Raw genomic sequence first — 19421 nt, forward strand, 5'->3', positions numbered from 1 at the left:
TTTTAATATCATTAAATGGTGGAAGCAGCTTTTGTTTTGTTTTGTTTTTAAATCTTGCATGGAAGATGCTTCCAAAGTGAGATTGTAATACAATCTCATGATATTAACCCGGTGCACTTTATGTTTGTGTGTATGCAGGCAGAGGCTGGATTTGATGCGAGAGATGTATGACAGAGCAGGTGAGGTGGCCTCTGGTGCCCAGGATGAAAGCGAAGCCACCGTGACTGGCAGCGATCCATTTTATGATCGATTCCATTGGTTCAAATTGGTAGGAAGGTACGTGATGATTTCATTGGTGTCTTCTTTGTAAATAGTGAATGGGTTTGTTTCAACCTCAGCAGATATTACAGAAAGTTAAAAGAAAGTGTATAAAAATGCTCCGTGTAAAAAAATTTAAAAATGTTCCATGTATAATCTTATCCATTCACACACAACCACTGTATTATTTGGTATATTTCCCTTCATTTTATTCAGCGTGCGGATTTAAGTCTCAACTTTCGGCTAGAGTAATTCACGATCTTCCTTGCCTCTTACAGTTGAACAAGATAGATTTATTTTTTAAAGTTTATATATTTTTGAGAGGGAGGGAGGAAGGGAGAGAGAGAGAGAGAGAAAACGTGAGTGGGGGGGGCAGAGAGAGAGAGAGAGAGAGAGAGAGAGAGAATGAGTGGGGGAGGGGCAAGGGTAGAGGGAGAGAGAGAATCCCAAGCAGGCTCCACACTGCCAGCCCAGAGCCCGACATGGGGCTTGAACCCATGCACCAACTGTGAGACCATGACCTGAGACAAAGTCAAGTGTCGGACTCCCAGTGAACCATTCAGGCACCCCTGAACGAGACAGATTTAAAAGAAAACCTGTGTCTGTATCCTGCCCGGCTTAAAATCAGTATGACTTACAGCTTACCAGCTTGCGACTTCTCCACGATCCGATGTGTCCTTGCCTTTTTTTTTTTTTTTTTAAAGCAGTTTATCTCACGATAGCCTTTGTAAGGGTGAGCCAACCACATACCTTGGTCATCCTCTTGAGCCTCTTTTGTGTGTACATAAATTTCAACATGTAGTGAAAACAAATAATGCCTCTGTGAATCCATACTGAGTCCAAGTTCTTAGATGTTTAGAATTTTAAAAGCAGAGAGATGTTAAGTTTTAGCTTAATGATTTCAGAATTTCAGTTGTTTTTTAATTGCAAAAATTTTCTGACAGTTTTAAAGGAACTGGGTATGAAGGAGGAGCAAAGTCATAGTATTTTGTAGAAATGAAGTTTAAATCCTTTCCGTTCTACTCCTCCAATAGTGGAGCGTTTTTCAAGAGTTGAGTTGGCCAAACACCTCTCACCCAAGCAAGGCACGAAACTTGCTTTGCTGTACGCCATTCCATCCATCTTGTTTTCTGCTCGGAGATGATGTGGGAATCGGGGTAAAGATCTAAACCATATTTTTGCACCAAATGTTGAGTGGCTCCTTTGAGGCCTGGCCGCCGATCTTTTGTGTGACCTGGAAAGTAGAAACATTTTTACAGCACGCTATTCACCTGAGATCTTCTACCCGTGTGTTTCCTTTGCTTTTCTTATTCTAAGGATCAGCCCTTGTTGCCTTTCACCTGAGCCAGAGGATTTATGCTGATTTTACCCTTTGCTTTTCCACTCGCTTGTACCGTGTTGGCTCCCCAGTGGGTTCTGTCCTTTTGGCACCTGTAGCTTCCTGTTTAACCAGCTGTTCCTCTCTCCTTGGCTGTGTCCGTCGGCGTCTTCCCTGGTGCCTAGCTCCCCCATTTTCCACGGCTGTGTGAACGAGCGCCTTGCGGACCGCACACCCTCCCCCACTTTTTCCACGGCCGACTCCGACGTCACTGAGCTGGCTGACGAGCAGCAAGACGACATGGAGGATTTTGAGGATGAGGCGCTCGTGGACGACACCGGCTCTGACGCAGGGACGGAGGAGGGATCAGAGCTCTTCAGTGACGGGCATGACCCGTTTTACGACCGATCCCCATGGTTCATTTTAGTGGGAAGGTTGGTGAGGTTATCGTCAGAAGGGCGAAAAGGGACCAGCTCTTGCGTTAACGAGGCTCCTTGTGCAATTTTGGATGGTCTCTCCTCAGCAGATCAGCCTGTGACAAGCCAGTCTGGCGAGAGACGGGCCCTCAGGCAGTGTTTGTGAGGTGCGCAGCCTGCTTGGCATAGCACACGGCGGTGTGTGAGGGCTCTAAGTGGAGGACCCCTGGTCTTCGAGTGCCCGGTAATTTCCTTCCGAAGGACGAAACCCCAGAGGATTTGAAAGGAGTGAAAGCTAAGAGTCACAGGTTACAGGGTCGAAGAGTGTTGCTGTGTTCTGATGCTTCCGTTTTGTAGGAAGGGGAGTGAGGAAGCATGTGGGGGTGACTTGAGAGCAGAGCAAGTCCATGGTTAGGCACACCAACCGGAATCAAGAGGACGAGAGTGGAATCGGGAGGAGTGTTAGTTTCTCTGAGTGCAAACAAGAATCAGGAACACGAAGTTTGCTTTTGTCTGAGATGGATGCCTTTCTTTGGCCAGTTTCACCGAGCCTCTTAGGTGTTTGGCTTCTGCTAAAATTCCACCTACAGGCTTTATGATGAATCTCATGAAGTGATCTGTTGACACCATCAACAATGGATATTTGTTCAGCACTGCATGAAACTGCTTTGTGTTTAGTTTGATTTTCCAAACTGAGGCCTTGTCTCTGACTCCATCTGTCAGTGATGCAGAGCTCTCACGCACACCCTCTTAATACTGGAGTCTTTGTCTGAACCCAGTCTTCATGCTCAAGTAAGTTTCATTACTAATTCCACAGTGCAGCACTCACTGGATTAATACAAAAGTCTGCCTAGGTTTTAAAGTATGAAATTTAATTTTAACGCTTCATTAGAGCCACACATTTTGAAAATAGGGAATTATGTCAGTGTTAAATGGGTAAGCGCCAGTTATCTAAAAATTGAAGGGCAGTGCGTGTCCTGACCCAGTGGGGATTTTAGGTTCTGAAACTGAGCTCCTCGTGTGGTGTCGGCATGTCCTTACCTGGCAAGGGCTACATAACTACTGAAGCAAATGATCGCTGTTTAGGGAAAGAGGGGAAAGAAGAGGTTTCTTGTAGACATGAAAGTCTCAAATATGACCGTGGGTCGTAATTTAATATTAGACAGTCTTGGGGTCTTATGACAGGGGAGGGGCATTTATTCAGTGTTCCCTTGAATAAACATGAAGGGATTATGCAGCCATGGCTGTTGTGTTTTATTAGTGTATTGCCAGGAATAGATGCTTAGTATTTTGGAGAAGATGATTTATATTAAATCTGAGAAAAGTAGTTCTACGTACAAATAATGGGACCACGCGCTCTTTGTATTTTATGGCTGTGTGCGTTCTAAAAAGGTCGGAAGTTAGCACCAAGTCTCTGTTCAAAAACGGCTTGGTCCTGGTCCCCGTGCCAGTTGCGCAGCTTCTAACGCCACCTGTTTGTGTCGTACTCTGTCAACACAGTGAGGAGTGTGGAGCTTCGCATCACGTGGCACTTTGGGAAGCGCACTGGCCCTAACTGTCTGAAGTCTGAGTCCTAGCTTAGGCTTAACTTAAAACGAGGCCTCTTGGGTTCTCGAGTGCACAATGATGAGTTAGGTGGGAAAACGGAGAGCCTTAAAGATCCTTTATATCTTTGAGATTCTGTCATCCACACTACCGAAACGAGTACCTTGGTGAAGAGTTCTACTCCAAGGCATTTGTATTTTGAGTCACTTGTATGGAAAACTGAAGTCAGAATCCCACTTAATGTGGACATTCACTGGCTTTTTCTAAAATATGTGCGTTATTTTCTCTACGGTTTTATTCATTGTGATCATATCTGATACAAGTTAGGTAAAAGCAATCAACTCTGCTCTGATTTTCAGTTAAAGTGTCTGTTTGACACTTTAAAGACACACTAAAGAGTCTTTCAGGAATTGATTTTTCCATGTGTTTGGTTTCCCCGGGTTCTAAGACTAACTACCTTGCAAGGAAGAGGTTGGGGGAGGAGGTGAGATCATGGCGATCAGAAGAGTGAAAGATAGCTCTTCATTTTTGCCCTCGACTACATTTCACATCCACAACCAAAACTGATACCTGTCCAACATCACCCAGTTATGTAGCGGTCGACATCTGGGTAAGAGAAGTGACCTCTTTCCTGTTTTTGTGACTCACAAGATTGGATTTCCCCTATTGGCACGTTAATTGCAAATACGATTCCCTCGTAAAATTTTCCAGTTTCTTGTGAAATTCCATTTGTAGGTTTTGTTTCTTGGCCTTGGCTGCCTCTGGTGAATTTTTATGTGAATGTTAAAAGAGCTTGTCCCTTTAGCTGTTCTCTTATGGCATGCTGGGATGTTATGAACCATCCGTCATAATTTGGGATGAAATGTAAAATATTTAAGCTAGTCTCTGGGTTAAAAGGGAGTAAAGATGGTTATTCTGATACCTAAGTCTGAACTGACATTTTTTTTTCTGTAACTAGAACCATAATTATACTGATTTGTCTTATCTTTATGTTGACAAAATTTGTTTCCCTTCTTGATGTAACTTCACAGAATTTATGCTAATATATCCTTTACATCTTACCCTGTCTCATCCCTGTTCTCCTTCAGTCTGCTAGCTCAAAGTAGAAGGACTCTCAAGAATGCAGAGTATTTATTAAAATTCCAGTTTAAAAAACTTCAGAGGAGAACTTAATACAGCATTGACTTTGGGCTGAGGACTCTGTTCTGATAATAGGACAGGGAGCTGTCTGGCGACTGTGCCCTTGTGTGGCCACAGTGCCCCTGCCACTGCTATAGGGTTACAGAATTCTCTTCTAAAAAGGGAAATCTACAAGAATACTTTCTGTTTGTTCACCTTTGCAATAGCCATTGCCATGGGCAGAAAGGAGATTCCTGTCTTTAATGTGTGCTCAGACAGTGTGCTTTGTTGTAATGTGTGTGTGAACATGATATGTGGTGCCTTCAAGTGGTAAGCTTTTTGAAAATTAGCAACAGGGGTTCCTGTTCTAAGTATAAAACCAGCTATGCAAATCAAGACAAGCGAGGAACCTAAACTTGTTCTATGTAGTTAATGTCTATCTTGAGTATAGAAAAATCAACCTAGTATGTAAGGTTGGATGGCTTTGTTTCTCTACCTCTGGTGTAACCCATTTTTCTGGGAAATGTTCCATTTCTACTTAAAGATAGAGAGCACATCATTTTTTCTTCACTTACGTACCTAGACGTTAAGTCGTACACCAGATATTTATTGAGTATGTTTACTCAGATATGCCAGACCCTCTGTAGGCAGGGGCAAGCAAAACCAGACATGATTTCTGCTCTCACAGGTTCACAGTCTGGTGGGCGAGACAGACAGATAATCACATAAATAAACGGAAATCATAGCAATGATGGAATCGTGTTACCGAGATCATTTAACACCAGAGGCGGTGGGGGGGGGGGGGGCAGGAAGCGGGGGCTGTCGTGAGAGCGGTGTTCAGACTAAGACCTGTAGGTGTGAAATCAGTGGTGTGAGGTGGGTCGCAGCGTTCAGGGAGGACCCCAGGCAGGGGACAAGAATGTGCAGTGGCTCGGTGATGGCCAGGCGTCGAATGCCAGCAGGCGTGGCCGGAATGCCATGGAGAGACAGAGGTGGTCTGTGTGGTGCCGCCTTGGAAGTGAAACGATCCATTTGGTACCTTAAGCCAGATTCTCAGTCTTTAAACTCTGTCACAGCACTTTGATGTTTGAGAGTCTCGTTTGTAACCCTTTTTAGAAGACTTTTCATTTTTTAATTTTTATACAACAAAGTCTTAATCCTCTGCTTCTTAGCATTTCCCTCCCCGCCTTTGGAGCAGACTGAAAGGGAAATAGACTTCATTTGATCTGATTCAGTGTTTTATTTACAGTTAGTTATTTTTGTTATACTTTTCATTCACATTTCATTTATGCTCTTAGAGTTTTATTAACACTTGTTTTTCTGTGGTGTATTTTGTCTATTTTCTGTGTGTGGTTTTTTTTTGTCATTACGTTGAGTTGAAACCCCATAGATCCCCTCCATCTTCTTTTCTCTTTGTTTTAAAGTAGATACAGAGCAGGAAAAGAAGCAGAAAGCCACATGTGTCACGTTCAGTTATGTTTGATTCCTTGGTGCAAATGTTTGCTCTTTGTTTTGCCTTGTGTTCAAAGATCAGCATATACCAAGTCGGAAGACAGGAGTAACAGTGGGAACTAGATTCTATATCCCATCCACTGACTGACATGAACACTCCTAAGCTTTGTGATCGCATTTTTATCATTTAAAAAAAACCCTCAGTAGCTACAAAATAACGGAAGAAGTAAAAAGAGTGCAAATGTGCTATAGGACTGCTAGTTTGTTTGAAATCGACCATGTGAGGTCTGTAACCTCCCTTCTGTGTTTGCATTTCTGAGTTAAGTTTTGGATCCAGGAGCAAAAGCAGCCCTTTAGAGATCAGCTGTCTTCTCCCTCAACATTTGTCTCAGTGCCCTTCCAGGGTCTCCTATATGCTTGCTATGCAGAAACTTGTAGCTACAGAGCCTCTCTGTTCATGTGTGTCAGTCACCTGCCTGAAGATAACAGTCATTTCCTAGGGGAAAAATAAAGACCCATAATGCTGTGACTTGAAATCTATTTTAGAGTAATTAACTGTGTTTCATCACATTTCCCTGCCTTTTTTGTCTCCTGATTCCTGTTTTATCTGTTGGGAGAAACAAAACAAAACACCTTTATAATTGCTTATGTTGAAAGGTGAGGCTCTTCAGTGGGCTCCCTTTTCTCCACCCTTAGCAGCATCCATAGGGCAGTACCTCGAAAGTCTGCTTCCAATTGTTACTCTTCGGCCTCCAACTAGTCTTTTTTTTTTTTTTAACTCATCATTTTTATAGGAAGTAATTTGGTATAAGTTGGTCTTTGTCAACTGCTTTACCAAGCATTTGCATTTCTTTCTGTATCATCTGTGCTGAAAAAGCAATGGGGGCGGGGGCAGGAGGGGGCAGTCTGGGAGTACAGAACAGAAAGGTGACCTTAAGACAGGGCCCAGAAGCCAGCTCACAGTTTCTTGAAGATATTCTCGGTAACTCTGAAAGCCAGCCTCTCTGTCTTTGGGATGCTCAGATGTTTGTCTGCCGGTTTCTGTCTCCAGGGCATTTGTTTACCTGAGCAACCTGCTGTATCCTGTGCCCCTGATTCACAGGGTGGCCATTGTCAGTGAGAAGGGTGAAGTACGGGGATTTCTGCGTGTGGCTGTGCAGGCCATTGCAGGTAGGTGACCCTCTCCTGGACTGGGAGCTGGGGAGTCTTTGCCTAGAGACAGAGCAGTCCCATTGTGTGGGGGCCACGCTTCGGTTACGTGATTGACGGGCTGCCTTGGAGAAAGCCTTTACTGCTTCCTTTTAGTTATTATTCCCGAGTATCATAAACGGATTCTATTTAGTCTGGGCTACAGCTATTTTGGAGTAACGGGATGAAGGGATCTCCTTTAACATGAAGAACAACTCTCGGATTGACTTTATAAAAGACATTGGTAAAACTGCTTCGGAAGTGACGGGATTTCCACGACTCTGTCTTGCTTAATTTTCTTGCAGGGTACTTCAGGTAGACATCTCTGTCCTTTGCCTCTCTTTTGTTGGGCATGGATCAAGATTCCGATATTTTATACTTTTCTGTGATCCAGCCTACATTCTGAGGAAAGAATGTGGCCATTTCCTGTAGTTTTTGTCTTTTAATTTCCAAGTGCCATGTTGTGTTGAGCGACCTTTCAGCTTTTCCCCATGGAAATCTGTGGCATAGTCGCCAGGGTGGAGTTTATGAAAATCTCTGCAAATATTCCTTCTTCAAATATTTGTTGGGTGGTATTGAACATCATCTTGCCAAGCGAAGGATCGGTATTTCTAGGTATGACATTTGAACAATATCAAGGATAAAACTTGGTTCTTTATTAACTAGCCTCATTTGAGCTAAGCAGGTTGGTAAATTTACCTGAGTAGAGCTGGAAGCAGCCCTTTGTGACTTTCCTGCTTCCAGCTTTTCTTCCTTTCTTATGCATAAGCCTTATTCTTTAATATCTCTTATTAAAGTTCTCGAACTGGAGGGCCCCACTACTTTCCTATTTATGATCCAACAGGAGCCATTCCCCCCTGCCTCATATGTAGTCTCACTTGATCCTTTCTTTTCCCCCTACTTAGCGGATGAGGAAGCTCCTGATTATGGCTCCGGAATTCGACAATCAGGAACAGCTAAAATATCTTTTGATAACGAGTACTTTAATCAGGTGAGAAGCCTTCTGGAAGGAGAAAAACCTCGTAAAAGGAGAAAGTGGAAGACAGGTTTATAGGGAGGGTGTTCACCGGAGAACCGTTCTTCTGACTAGAATCACAAAAGATGGGTAACCCCGGGGTTGTTCGTAGATCATGGGACACATCTAACGCTTACAGAGGTAAAGGGGTATTCATATTTTATTGTATCGCCTTTTCTCAGGCAGCTCTCAATGCACATAGCTTTCCAGTCACCGTTACTTGTTGGGCAAATAGACATAAGTAAGGAGATTGGGGAAAACACACTGCCGTGCAGCTTGATCATCCGCCTGCTCCTGCCTGTTTTCAGAATGACTTTTCTTCCGTGGCAATGACTCGTTCTGGTCTGTCTCTGGAGGAACTGAGGATTGTGGAAGGGCAGGGTCAGAGTTCTGAGGTCATCACTCCTCCAGAAGAAATCAATCGAATGAATGACTTGGGTACGTAGACAGAGTTTACCATGAATGGGGACATTTTCAAAGAGGGGAAAATATTGAGCACTGCCAAGAGGGACAGTTGCTTTCATCCACTGGGAGCGGAAACGCTCTGCTCTCTCCTCTCTGAAAGGTGGTGTGCATTATTTGGATCACCTGTGTGCTAATTTGACCCTCTTTAGATTTGAAGTCAAGCACTTTGCTGGATGGTAAGATGGTCATGGAAGGGTTTTCTGAAGAGATTGGCAACCACCTGAAACTGGGCAGCGCCTTCACTTTCCGCGTGACAGTGCTACAGGCCAGTGGGATCCTTCCGGAGTACGCAGACATCTTCTGTCAGTTCAAGTAAGCCGCCCCCGGTTCCGCCATCCTGGCTGTTGACCCAGTCCTCTGTGAACCACAGGATGTACCACATATGTGACGTAGTACCGCTCTCATCAGGTACACAACCAGCAGTTTCTGAAATAAAGGCTTTCTTCACCCCAGATGGGACTGCTACCAGGCACGTAAAATGGTATGAAAGAGAGTTGGCCGTGGGGAGGAGTGTGACCGTGCATCTGCCACAGGGTTCCGCTGTGGCCTGTCCCCTCTGCTGGCAGTACAGGATCTGATCTAGATAAGCCTGGTTATTAGTCATTCTAATGCTCTTCATGGAGCAGTATCTTACCAATAAACAAGCCTGAAGGCAGCGAATTGTCCATCCACCAATTATGCCTGTTGAATACTGACTTAAATAATATAAAGGAGAGTAAAATTCCACATCAACTGAAAAATAGCTAGTATGTGGAGAAGATGTGACGGGTTTGGCTCCTCCTCCGCTACAAGCTCTCTCCAGCCTATAACCCTCTTGAGCCCTGGAATTCTTTTTAACACCTCCCTCGGAAAACACTTTTTTTGTCAGTCTTCAGGTTTAATGCCTCCAGACATCAGTATATCTTTTCAGTACTTGTGAAGGGCCACAGAGAGTGACATCTGACCCGCCCTGTTCCATCAGTTGGCCCCTGGTGCCACCACGAGGCTGCTCTAGAAAGTTCTGCTGTCCCTCTCCCTCAGAATGTGCCTCGGCCTTCCCAGGCATCCTAATGCAGTTGACAAAGCACCGCCTTTCTAGAGATTTTAGCCAAGTCCTGAAGCAAATGTGATTACTGCATAGTAGACCACTAATGTCATTTGCTCTAACTCCTAGTTGTTGTTGAAGTATTGATTTTGCCCATTCAGTGTGTTTTCACTGGCAACCCTAAGTTAACATGGGTGGGGGGGGGGGTGTGCAATGGAGTTTGCTAGATGAACCAGTTGCTTTGAGCTTTCATCGTTATTCTTGTGGGGCAACTGGAATATTTTAGGAAACAGACCTCCTTGGTTAACTGGCACCTGAAATGTCAGTAATGTTAGGTTGATCTTTTGTCCTAACATCTCCAAAGAGAGAGCAGCATCTCTACCTGGGGTCAGCTCTGGAGAAGACGGCATGTTGACTCATGTTGAAAGAAGATTCAGATTCTTCTTGAGCTATTACAGACTCTTATCTGGCTTGTGTAGAGAAGACACAGCTGTCAAGCAGTATGGACGGTTTCATGCATCACCAGTGTGGAACCCCAGGATATTTGTACCTGCTGTAATAAGCAGAACATGGAGGAGTATAGATTGCAAATCAAGGAATGCCCCTGGAGCCTCTGGCACGTATGGTGTATGGTCTGGATAGGAAGAAATTGGAAGGAAAAAAAGGAGTAGGATGTACAAGTAGGAGAGAAAGAGAGGGCTAAGGAGAAGAGTGAGAAGAAAACCAATAAGGTGCATGTAGTGCGGAACGCTTCAGTGCCGGCAGCAGGTGGCATCTGGGATGAGGAATGTGGGGCAAAAGTACACTGCTGCCCTCAGACTCCGTGAGCTGATTTGGAAGACAGGGAGTTCATAATCCTGGTTTCGGCACCCTATTCAAAGTATTCATTCCTTTCCCCGCCTTGTTTTCTTGTGGGATGTCCTTCCGATGGATATTTCTGTCTGGGAGTAAGTCTTTGTATTGAGTTTGCTTTAATTCTCTACCTCTTTTCATTTCAGGCTAATAGGGAGGAAGAGAGAACAATAAAAACTCACAGTCTGTGAGAATAAGCATAGTCTATCGCTTCACAAATATTTCAGGAGTATCTTCTGTATCTGGAGCACTGTAGGAGATACTCGCTGTCTCTCGGGGAGACAGGCATGTAAATACATTATTTTAAAGAGTGAAATTGCTGTCGAGGAGAAAATGGGTCCCTAGTGCTGTGGGAAGACAGAACTGTTTGGGTGAGCTGGGGAAGACTTCCTGGAGGAGCTGACGTTTAAATCTAATCTTTGCAGGTCTTTAGGGAGACTCCTAGGCAAGAATGCCAAACACAGGCTTTAGCACTACCTTATAGAAGCCTGAATATGCCACATCTTTTCTACACAAAATGATTTTATAATTTTTTTTTCTCAGTAAAATATGTTCCTACAAAGAAACAGTAATTCCCTGAATTCACTCTTGCTCTGCTAGCTGAGGTCTTGCATATGCGTTCAGGTGGCTAAGTGGTCAGGGTCAGTTAATCTTTCGGTCATTTTTGAAATAAAATCTAAAATGCTATCTGAGTGATCATGGAAAACGTGCATTACAAGGAACTACAAATTACTTGGCTCAGTGAAAGCCTCTGCTGAAGTAGGCTGCTCCTTTCCATACGATCCAAGTTCAGGTTCCTACGACATCGATGTTGATGAAACTGTTTAATGTGAAATTCATGTGTCTTATTTTTTTATTAAGCTTTTTGCATCGCCATGATGAAGCGTTCTCCACCGAACCCCTCAAAAACAACGGCAGAGGAAGTCCTCTGGGCTTTTATCACGTGCAAAATGTAAGTGGTTTTTGCCAAAGGCCTTGCAGGTTTGGGGGCCCCCATAGCGGCTGGTGTTAGGCCCTCGTCCTGTGTGGGCAGGCTCTGGCTTTCTCAGCCCAGGAGGAAGGATCGTCCAAACTGCTGTGCCTGGGGTTGGGGCGGGGGGGGGGGGGGGGGGGGGGGGCGGGGTGGGGGAGCTTCCTGGTGAGAATAGACAATGGAGGGAGTGGCTAGAGCGGTGAGGTCATCCTCAGCGGACCGTGCAGCCAGCCAGCCTTCCCTGTGTAACAATGTGGGGGTTGGTCTGCCAATAAAATCTTCCATCAGTTTGAATGTAGTGAGTTGTTTTTAGCGTTTCCTTCCTAGAAAAATACGCACGTTTAGTACGAGTTTTGTTAAAGTTAACGTATTATTCTTTAAACTAGAAGATACTTACGTTGCTCAGTTGCAAATAAGGTTAAAAAAAAAAAACTACGTTATCTTTTGTAGCTAAGTTAAGATTCAGTCTGTTTTCCTTGCAGCTGATACTATGATTAGTCCGTTAGTGCCCCTTACAGCTCTCTCAGACGTGGAGTAAGACAACAGAGCTTCTGTCTCTTCCAGGAAGGGTCACCCAAACTCTGTTCAGAAGTCATCATCCTCACAATAGCTAACATTCTTTGAGAGCTTATTTTGTGTCAGTCACTGTTCTGAGACACTTGTGTGTCTTAATTCGTTTAATCCTCACCTTTCTACCTCAGACCCTCATGACCCCCAAATGACAGCTGAGATAACTGAGGCGCAGAACAGTTCAAGTCACTCACCAAGGTTACAGAGCTCACAAGAGGCAGAGATGGGGTTTAAGCCCAGAGCAATGTGGCTGTGGTGTCTAGGATATTCACTACGACCTGAACCGCTCTCCTTCTCTTGTTAACCGTATTCACTCTCTGAAGTCCGAGCGGAAAGGACAGCTCTGAAGACGGAACAGCAAACACGAAACCTACTTTCTTTATGTTTAATTGCATGAGTATGAGCATGCGTGTATCTGAGAAATACTCATGAGGATAGTGTGCACAAGGACTGTGCTGACGCCACCAGGGAAGAGTGATGAATCACAGAGGGTTGTGTCCCCGAAGAGCTTAGGATGATAGAGAAATAAAACGCGTATTGAAACGGTAGTATCACATGGCCTAGAGACCTTACTTATTAGCAAGGTATTTGTTAAATGCAAAGGAAGTAGAAAGAAGGGAAAGTTATTTCCATTAACAGAAACATACTTTAGGTTACTTTTTCTGTGGGGGCAGGGGGCGGGGTTGGTAGTTGGGTGGGGAAAGGAGGTGGGAACTTTCTGAAGGATGTAGCGTGATAAGAAAAGGTGGGTCAGACTTGGTTATGTACCTGGTGCCTTGTCAACAGGCATGGTTTTCTCACTGTCGTTACTATTCAAGCCAGGCCTGGAAGTCTGCGAATGACTTACAGGCACAGAGACAGGAGCAGGCCTTACAGGCAGGGCGATAGCCTGTGCAGGTCCTCAGGCACAACAGGGGAGAGAGGAGCGGCAGGTGAGTTTATGCCAAAACAGTAAGTGTGTAAAGGGCAGCAGGTGCAGGTGACGGAGGGTCTTGAAGGCCTAAAGTTTATTACTAAAGTAGCATTAGAATGAAAACCAGTGCGGAGCCCCTGTCTTGGTGTGGGAGACCCGCAGAGTCAAATCCCCAGCACACCCTGGCTACTCAGAAGTGCTAAAATTCTGACTGCAGCAAAAATATGGGTTTGTTAGAGTAAATCATTCCCTAATCTAGCTTGGCTTTATTCCTCATTAGATTGCAGTGGAGGTCACTGAATCATTCGTGGACTATATCAAAACCAAGCCGATAGTATTTGAAGTCTTTGGGCATTATCAGCAGCACCCGCTTCATCTGCAAGGACAGGACCTTAACAGGTTTGGACCAGAGAAGCAAAGATTCTTGTTGCTGATATTATCGTTGGCTTGTTCTTACTGTCATTGCCGCTTGACGGGAAGGAAAAAATCTTTTGCGGGACTAAGAGAACTGAAGAACAGTTTTCTGTGGTCCCTGATAATTTCCTCTTTAGAAACGTCACCACCTTTTTTCTAAGCCACCGAACCACTGATTGTAGGTAGAGCGCATTGAATTTTGCCCAGCTGACCTGGGGTGCTATCTCTTTTGTAGGAAGAGACTTTGAATAGGATAGAGAGTTGAGGTGATGCGACATGAGAATTCTGTGTTAATTGTTCCTAACTAACCCAGAACTATATGAAGCATAAGCTGTAAGTAGAGACGTTGAAAGTGATGAGGAGAGCAGCAATGGGGCCTTTTGGGAGATGGCAGAGTGTCCGTGTTAACAGAAAACTTCTCCTGTTTATTAACTGGGACACCCAAGGGCACTGTTGTTAAAATGTCTTAGCCTCAGTTTCACTGTGTGGGGTTATATCTGGTATCTGATATTAGGCCTCATTTGCAAGTGCCAGGGATCCGTTTCTAGAGGGGATTTAAACACGCCATTGATGGGACCCTTTCTCAGTCTTGAACTTTGTCCCCTTCCTTTGCAGCCCGCCTCAGCCATCTCGACGCTTCTTCCCTCCGCCCATGCCGCTCTCCAAGCCAGGTGAGCCCTCCTTGGGGTGACACGGCTCTGATTCTGATGGCTTTTCAGATAGAAACCATTTGCACATTCCCGCTCCACTAGGTGTGTGCTTACATATTCCTGTGTCTAGCAGGAGCTAGGATTCTTGGTTCCTGATTTAAATGGGAAGTCAGAAACGATAGGGCTCTCTCTCCCTGCCAACTTTCTGGTCTTCTTATTACAGATTTTGATAAGCTCCCTGTCCCTAAATCTCTCTGCTTTTTGTATGTAACTCCTCATAACTGATTGGCGACCGCGCGTTTCTTTGCGTATCAAATGTATTCTGCATGTTCATTCATCTGTTTTGCTTTCTCTTCATTCTCATCCTCTCTCCTTTTTGCCCACTTGCCACCTTCCCACCCCGCCCACACTTGCTCTCCACCTCCGTACTGCTGCTCTCCATCCTGCCTTCAGACCATGAGAGAAAGATTGAACTGATTCGGTTTCTCGTAGCTGACTATGTGAATGTGCATGTGTTGGACACGGTTTCTGAGCACGCCAACGCGCTTGCTTCCTCCGCTGTTGCCACCTTCCGGGATGGGGCAGACACATCGCCCCCTTTCCTCCCTCTGCCAGTTCCCAGCTGCCAGAGTGAGAGGGCACCTAAACGAGATGGTTAGTAGCCGACTTAGCTCTGCCTTAGATGTAGAACCGTCCTCCGGGCTCATCCTAAAGCCTGGCTCTCTGCGTACGAAACGCTGGGGTTTCTCCTTGCTGCTTGACCCGAACGTAGAGTCTAGCGTGTTGTCAGGACCATGTTTCCTTTGGAGAGATGTGAGGACACACCTTCTCTCCTTGTGCCTCTTTCGCATCGCCACGTAAGGTGAGGGCCTCATTGTGTTTGCTCGTTTGGATTCTTTGTAATGGTATCTTTAATTTTCAAGATTTTTATTAGCGAGTGGGTTTTGTTTTTGTTTTTTTAATGCTTCTGATTTCACTTTCTGACCATCAGGTGATCACCAGAATCAGTGACACTATTTTTTTCTTGACTAGCATCACCAACTAGTGTGGAATTCAGCTGGAGTGAATAGTGCAGACAGGCTAACATTTGACTGGTGCTGTATGTATTGGGCCCCTTTAGATACTTCCTGGGTATCTAAATACCCAGGTATCTATGAGTGGGTCCTCACGATACCTTTTCAAGATAGCAGGCTAAATATTAACGATCTACGTTTTGTAGATGAGGAGACAGACTCCCAGAGATTAAGCAACTCAACCCAAGTCACATAGATAGATAGTGATTGAACGGTATTAGATCCCAAGCCACCGGACTCTCACTCCAGTGCTCCCAGGTTCTGAGCAGAGAGCGCTCTTTGCATTGCCAGATTTTAGAATTTCTGTGTAGTGTTTCAAAATACCCACCACGTAGAATTTGGAATTCTTGGAAATACTGTGTTTTTGGCTAACTTACTTCACCAGTACAGTTAATAACATGGAATTTAAATGTGAAGAAAATGTGTAACATAAGATCATTTATAGAATCCTGTATTTGCATCTTGGACCAGTGGTTCCTAAACTTACCCACACATTAGAGTCCCTAGATGGGGTTCAGTCTTCTTGGCGGACTGGGTCCCACCCCTGGAGATTATGATTTACTTGCCTGGGCTTTGCTTTAAGATCCCTGGGTGAGTCCAGTGCGCAGGGAGGTTTGGGCACCACTGGGTGGGAGCACGGGTTCTCCTTCACGCACTCCAGCTTTGAAGAGAGCCTGTGACGTACGAGCCTCTGTCCACCCTGTCTCTCCCACAGTGTTACCGTGCTACACGTGCCAGAACATACGACAGTCTAAGGAAGGTTTTTGAATAGTTTTGTGAGCACGTTCACTCTGCACGAAACGCATTTTCTTGTCAGTGGATACTGTTTGTTGAGAGGCAGAAAGAAGCCGACTCTCCATTTTCCCAGTTCTCTGAATTTAGAGTCACTAATGCAGTAGATGGTGACATTTTTCCGAGTCTTCTGCATTGAAATGGAGCCCTGACTTCCGTTGCCTTTTTCCCAAGTGTGTCCTTGAAGAGAAGTTTATACTTTTACTAAGTAGACTTGGACCAGATTTTGACATTTTCTAAAAACTTTTGAAAGTTCCAGCTACCAAGTTAAACACCATGAGCAAAACCAGCCTTGGCCAGAGCATGAGCAAGTACGATCTTCTGGTTTGGTTTGAGATCAGTGAACTGGAGCCTACAGGAGAGTAAGTCCAACTTTCTAAATTTTTAAACAAGGGCAAAGTTTTTCAAAATTAAAAAACGCAATTTTGAGCCTCTCTGCTCATATTCAGGTTAATGAATCATCGTCACTGTTGACTTCCAGTTTTGAGTTGAATTTTTGGTGGTGTTATTCTTTTGAATTAGATGTTTGTCAAAGAAGGGACTGTCCAGAATACTAATTTGCCTTCTTGTTAGCAACAGCAAGAACGTGGAGACTGGCACCTTGTATGAGGGAAGAAAACTTACACAGTGGGTTTTAATAGCAGCAGAGCAAAGGGAATCAGAAGCATTTTGTGCATAATATAGTCCCAACTTATCTTAACAATCTCAGTGAGAGGATTTGGGGGCAGAATGTTTAGACCAGGGTTTCTCAGCCTTACCACTGTTTTGGGCCAGATAAGTCTCCGTCATGGGGGCGGTCCTGTGTATCGTAGGATATGTAGTTGCATCCCTGGCTTCTTCTCACAAGGGGCCAGTAGCACCTGCCTTCAGTGTGACAACCAAAAATGTCCTCAGACGTTACAAATCACCCCCGGTTGAGGTCTGTTGTCCTAGATGAAAAGAATCAACATCAGCTTACTCTCTGTGAGCTGTGTTAGAGCGAGTGGTGAATATAATTCTTGTTCACAGTTGTCTCTAATTGCGTTTGGAAAAACACAAATAAAGATCCCATTCCTGAAACAGAGGCAAGGGGCTTTACTGGTTAATGTAAAGGGTAAGGAAAAAATGTTATCCTAATGATCCTCTATTTATAATGCTGAGTACCACCCTCACGATCATCTCCATGAAACATTTTTTGTGTTCCTACTGATAGGAGAGTCTGGCTGTATCAGTCCCATATTTCGTTGTCAGTAGTGACACGGCTTTAAGAAGCTGTACTTTCCGTACACAGATCTATGATGTGATTATAACTTGCGTCATGAGGGAGACATAGTTATAGTGGTAGTTTCTACTGAGTTAATTGCTTTCTGATCCTTAAAAACTACCTGAAATCTGAAATGACCCCTTTCCTACCTCCTGACACTTGCTGTTGCTGTTGTACATTATTTATGGAATATCTGTTATGCAGGAGGCTGGAAGGGAGCCAAAAATGTTACTGTGCTTTGAGCACTTGGGTCTAGTAAGGGGGATGTGGCACGGATACGTGAGAAGGTCTATTAAATGCAAGTGACCGTGTGACTCACTGAATGCCCAAATGGTGAGGAAGAAACCGAGACCACTGGGGGATGTCACAGCAGAGAAGACCTTGCGGGCGGAGCCCTCCGCGCAGGCGTCCCGTCTGACTGCTTTCTCTGCGTTTCTGTTCTTCTAGGTACATCCCAGCCGTGGTTGACCACACAGCAGGCTTGCCCTGCCAGGGGACATTTTTGCTTCACCAGGTACTAATGAGGGAGCCAGAGAGGGCCTAGGAGAGAACCAAAACAGAGCTCTTTCTGTGTCTCTGTTTTCCCTCTCCACTTTCAGCAGATTTGGGGATCAGGAGACATTGTACTTTTTTTTCTTTTTTTGTACATTTTTTAATGTTTCTTCCTCAGACCTTGGCTTGTATTATACCCTTGCTCATACATAGAAATATATTTTGAGAGACCTATTTTGAAAAAGACTTTTATTCAACTACTATAATTTGTGCAGCTCGCATGTCATTTTATGCAATTTTATTTTCTTGTATATAGTTTCCATGTGTGGAGACCGTACTTTTATAGTTAAAAGTTCTTAATGGGGCTAGAGGATGAAAGTTGCAATGGACTAAAATCTGGCCATGAAATACAGGGGTCCTCCTTTGGTAAATCAATAGTGGATTCGGTCAGTGCTCCAACATGCTTATGCCCGGGGCGCCTGGCTGGCTCCGTCAGCGGAGCCCGTGACTCTTGCTCTCGGGGTTGTGAGTTTAAGCCCCACATTGGGTGTAGAGATTACTTAAAAGTAAAATCTTTAAGAAAAATGCTTATCACCCAGGTGGGCATAGGAGCTGAGGGTCTCATATTCTGGGTCTACCATCTAGTCACTTGTTCTTGAAGCCATATCAGAACCTGGCTCTTCCTCAGTCCCTGACCTATATCCCTTTGTTTAGAGTAACCGTGGAGGGGCGCCAAGGCGGCTCAGTCAGTAGAACGTGTGACTGATCTCAGGGTGTTGTGAGTTCAAGCCCCACATTGGGTGTGGAGCCTACTTTAAAAAAAAAAAAAAAGAGAGAGAGAGTGGGGACAGCATTTCCCCCTCTCTGTTCCTCTCGTCTTGCCCACCCCCACACCATGCAGTCCAGAAAACAGCACACAAGAGGAAATCCTAGATTGTCCCAGCTAAATTACAAGCCTGCTCCGTTACCTAGGGCATCCAGCGAAGGATCACGGTGACCATTATCCATGAGAAGGGGAGTGAGCTCCATTGGAAGGATGTTCGTGAGCTGGTGGTAGGTGAGTACATTCCCTCAGCTGAGGACAGAGCCAGGCTTTTTAGAGGAACACAGGGAATGTGCAGAAAGAGTACTGGAGAATATGTGGCCTAGAGTTTGAAACTACTCTGTTTCTCAACTCCCATCATTAGGGATATGTTATTCAAGCAGCCATTATTTTTTTAATGCTTATTTATTTTTGAGAGAGGGAGAACAAGAGAGAGCGAGATTGGGGGAGGGGCGGAGCGGGAGGGGGAGAGAGAGAGAGAGGGAGAGAGGGAGAATCCCAAGCTGGCTCTGTGCTGTCAGCACAGAGCCCGACACAGGGCTCAATGTCATGAACCGTGAGATCATGACCTGAGCTGAAATCAAGAGTCGGATGCTTAACCAACTGAGCCACCCAGGTGCCCCGCAACCAACCGTTATTTTACTCAGCTACCATGGGAATGGCTCTGTTTTAAAGCTTCTGAGAGGGCATAAGAGAAGTGTCTGCTCATTGTAAGCCTGCGGTTTTGTTGAGGAGACAACATATGTATGTGCAAAGCAGTGGGGGGGCGCCTGGCTGGCTTAGTCAGTAGAGCGTTCGACTCTTGATCTCAGAGTCATGAGTTCAA

General features: G+C 44.8%; 1 protein-coding gene across 10 annotated transcripts in view; it reads left to right on the forward strand.

Annotated features, from left to right (window-relative positions):
• Positions 1-19421, forward strand: part of KIF1B (kinesin family member 1B) — a 143947-nt gene that overhangs the window by 100263 nt on the left and 24263 nt on the right. For 7 of the 10 annotated variants that reach the window (XM_027060460.2, XM_027060462.2, XM_027060463.2 and 4 more), the window contains 12 exons: positions 139-276; positions 1762-2010; positions 7160-7278; positions 8202-8287; positions 8620-8749; positions 8926-9088; positions 11514-11604; positions 13389-13507; positions 14138-14193; positions 16291-16399; positions 17728-17794; positions 18745-18829. In XM_027060460.2, the coding sequence (XP_026916261.1) occupies positions 139-276; positions 1762-2010; positions 7160-7278; positions 8202-8287; positions 8620-8749; positions 8926-9088; positions 11514-11604; positions 13389-13507; positions 14138-14193; positions 16291-16399; positions 17728-17794; positions 18745-18829 (1412 nt within the window). The remainder of the gene's footprint in view (positions 1-138; positions 277-1761; positions 2011-7159; positions 7279-8201; positions 8288-8619; positions 8750-8925; positions 9089-11513; positions 11605-13388; positions 13508-14137; positions 14194-16290; positions 16400-17727; positions 17795-18744; positions 18830-19421) is intronic. The other 3 variants (XM_053206953.1, XM_027060469.2, XM_027060467.2) reach the window with 1 other exon arrangement.

This window comes from Acinonyx jubatus, chromosome C1 (genome assembly GCF_027475565.1).
Source record: "Acinonyx jubatus isolate Ajub_Pintada_27869175 chromosome C1, VMU_Ajub_asm_v1.0, whole genome shotgun sequence".
NCBI lineage: Eukaryota > Metazoa > Chordata > Mammalia > Carnivora > Felidae > Acinonyx > Acinonyx jubatus.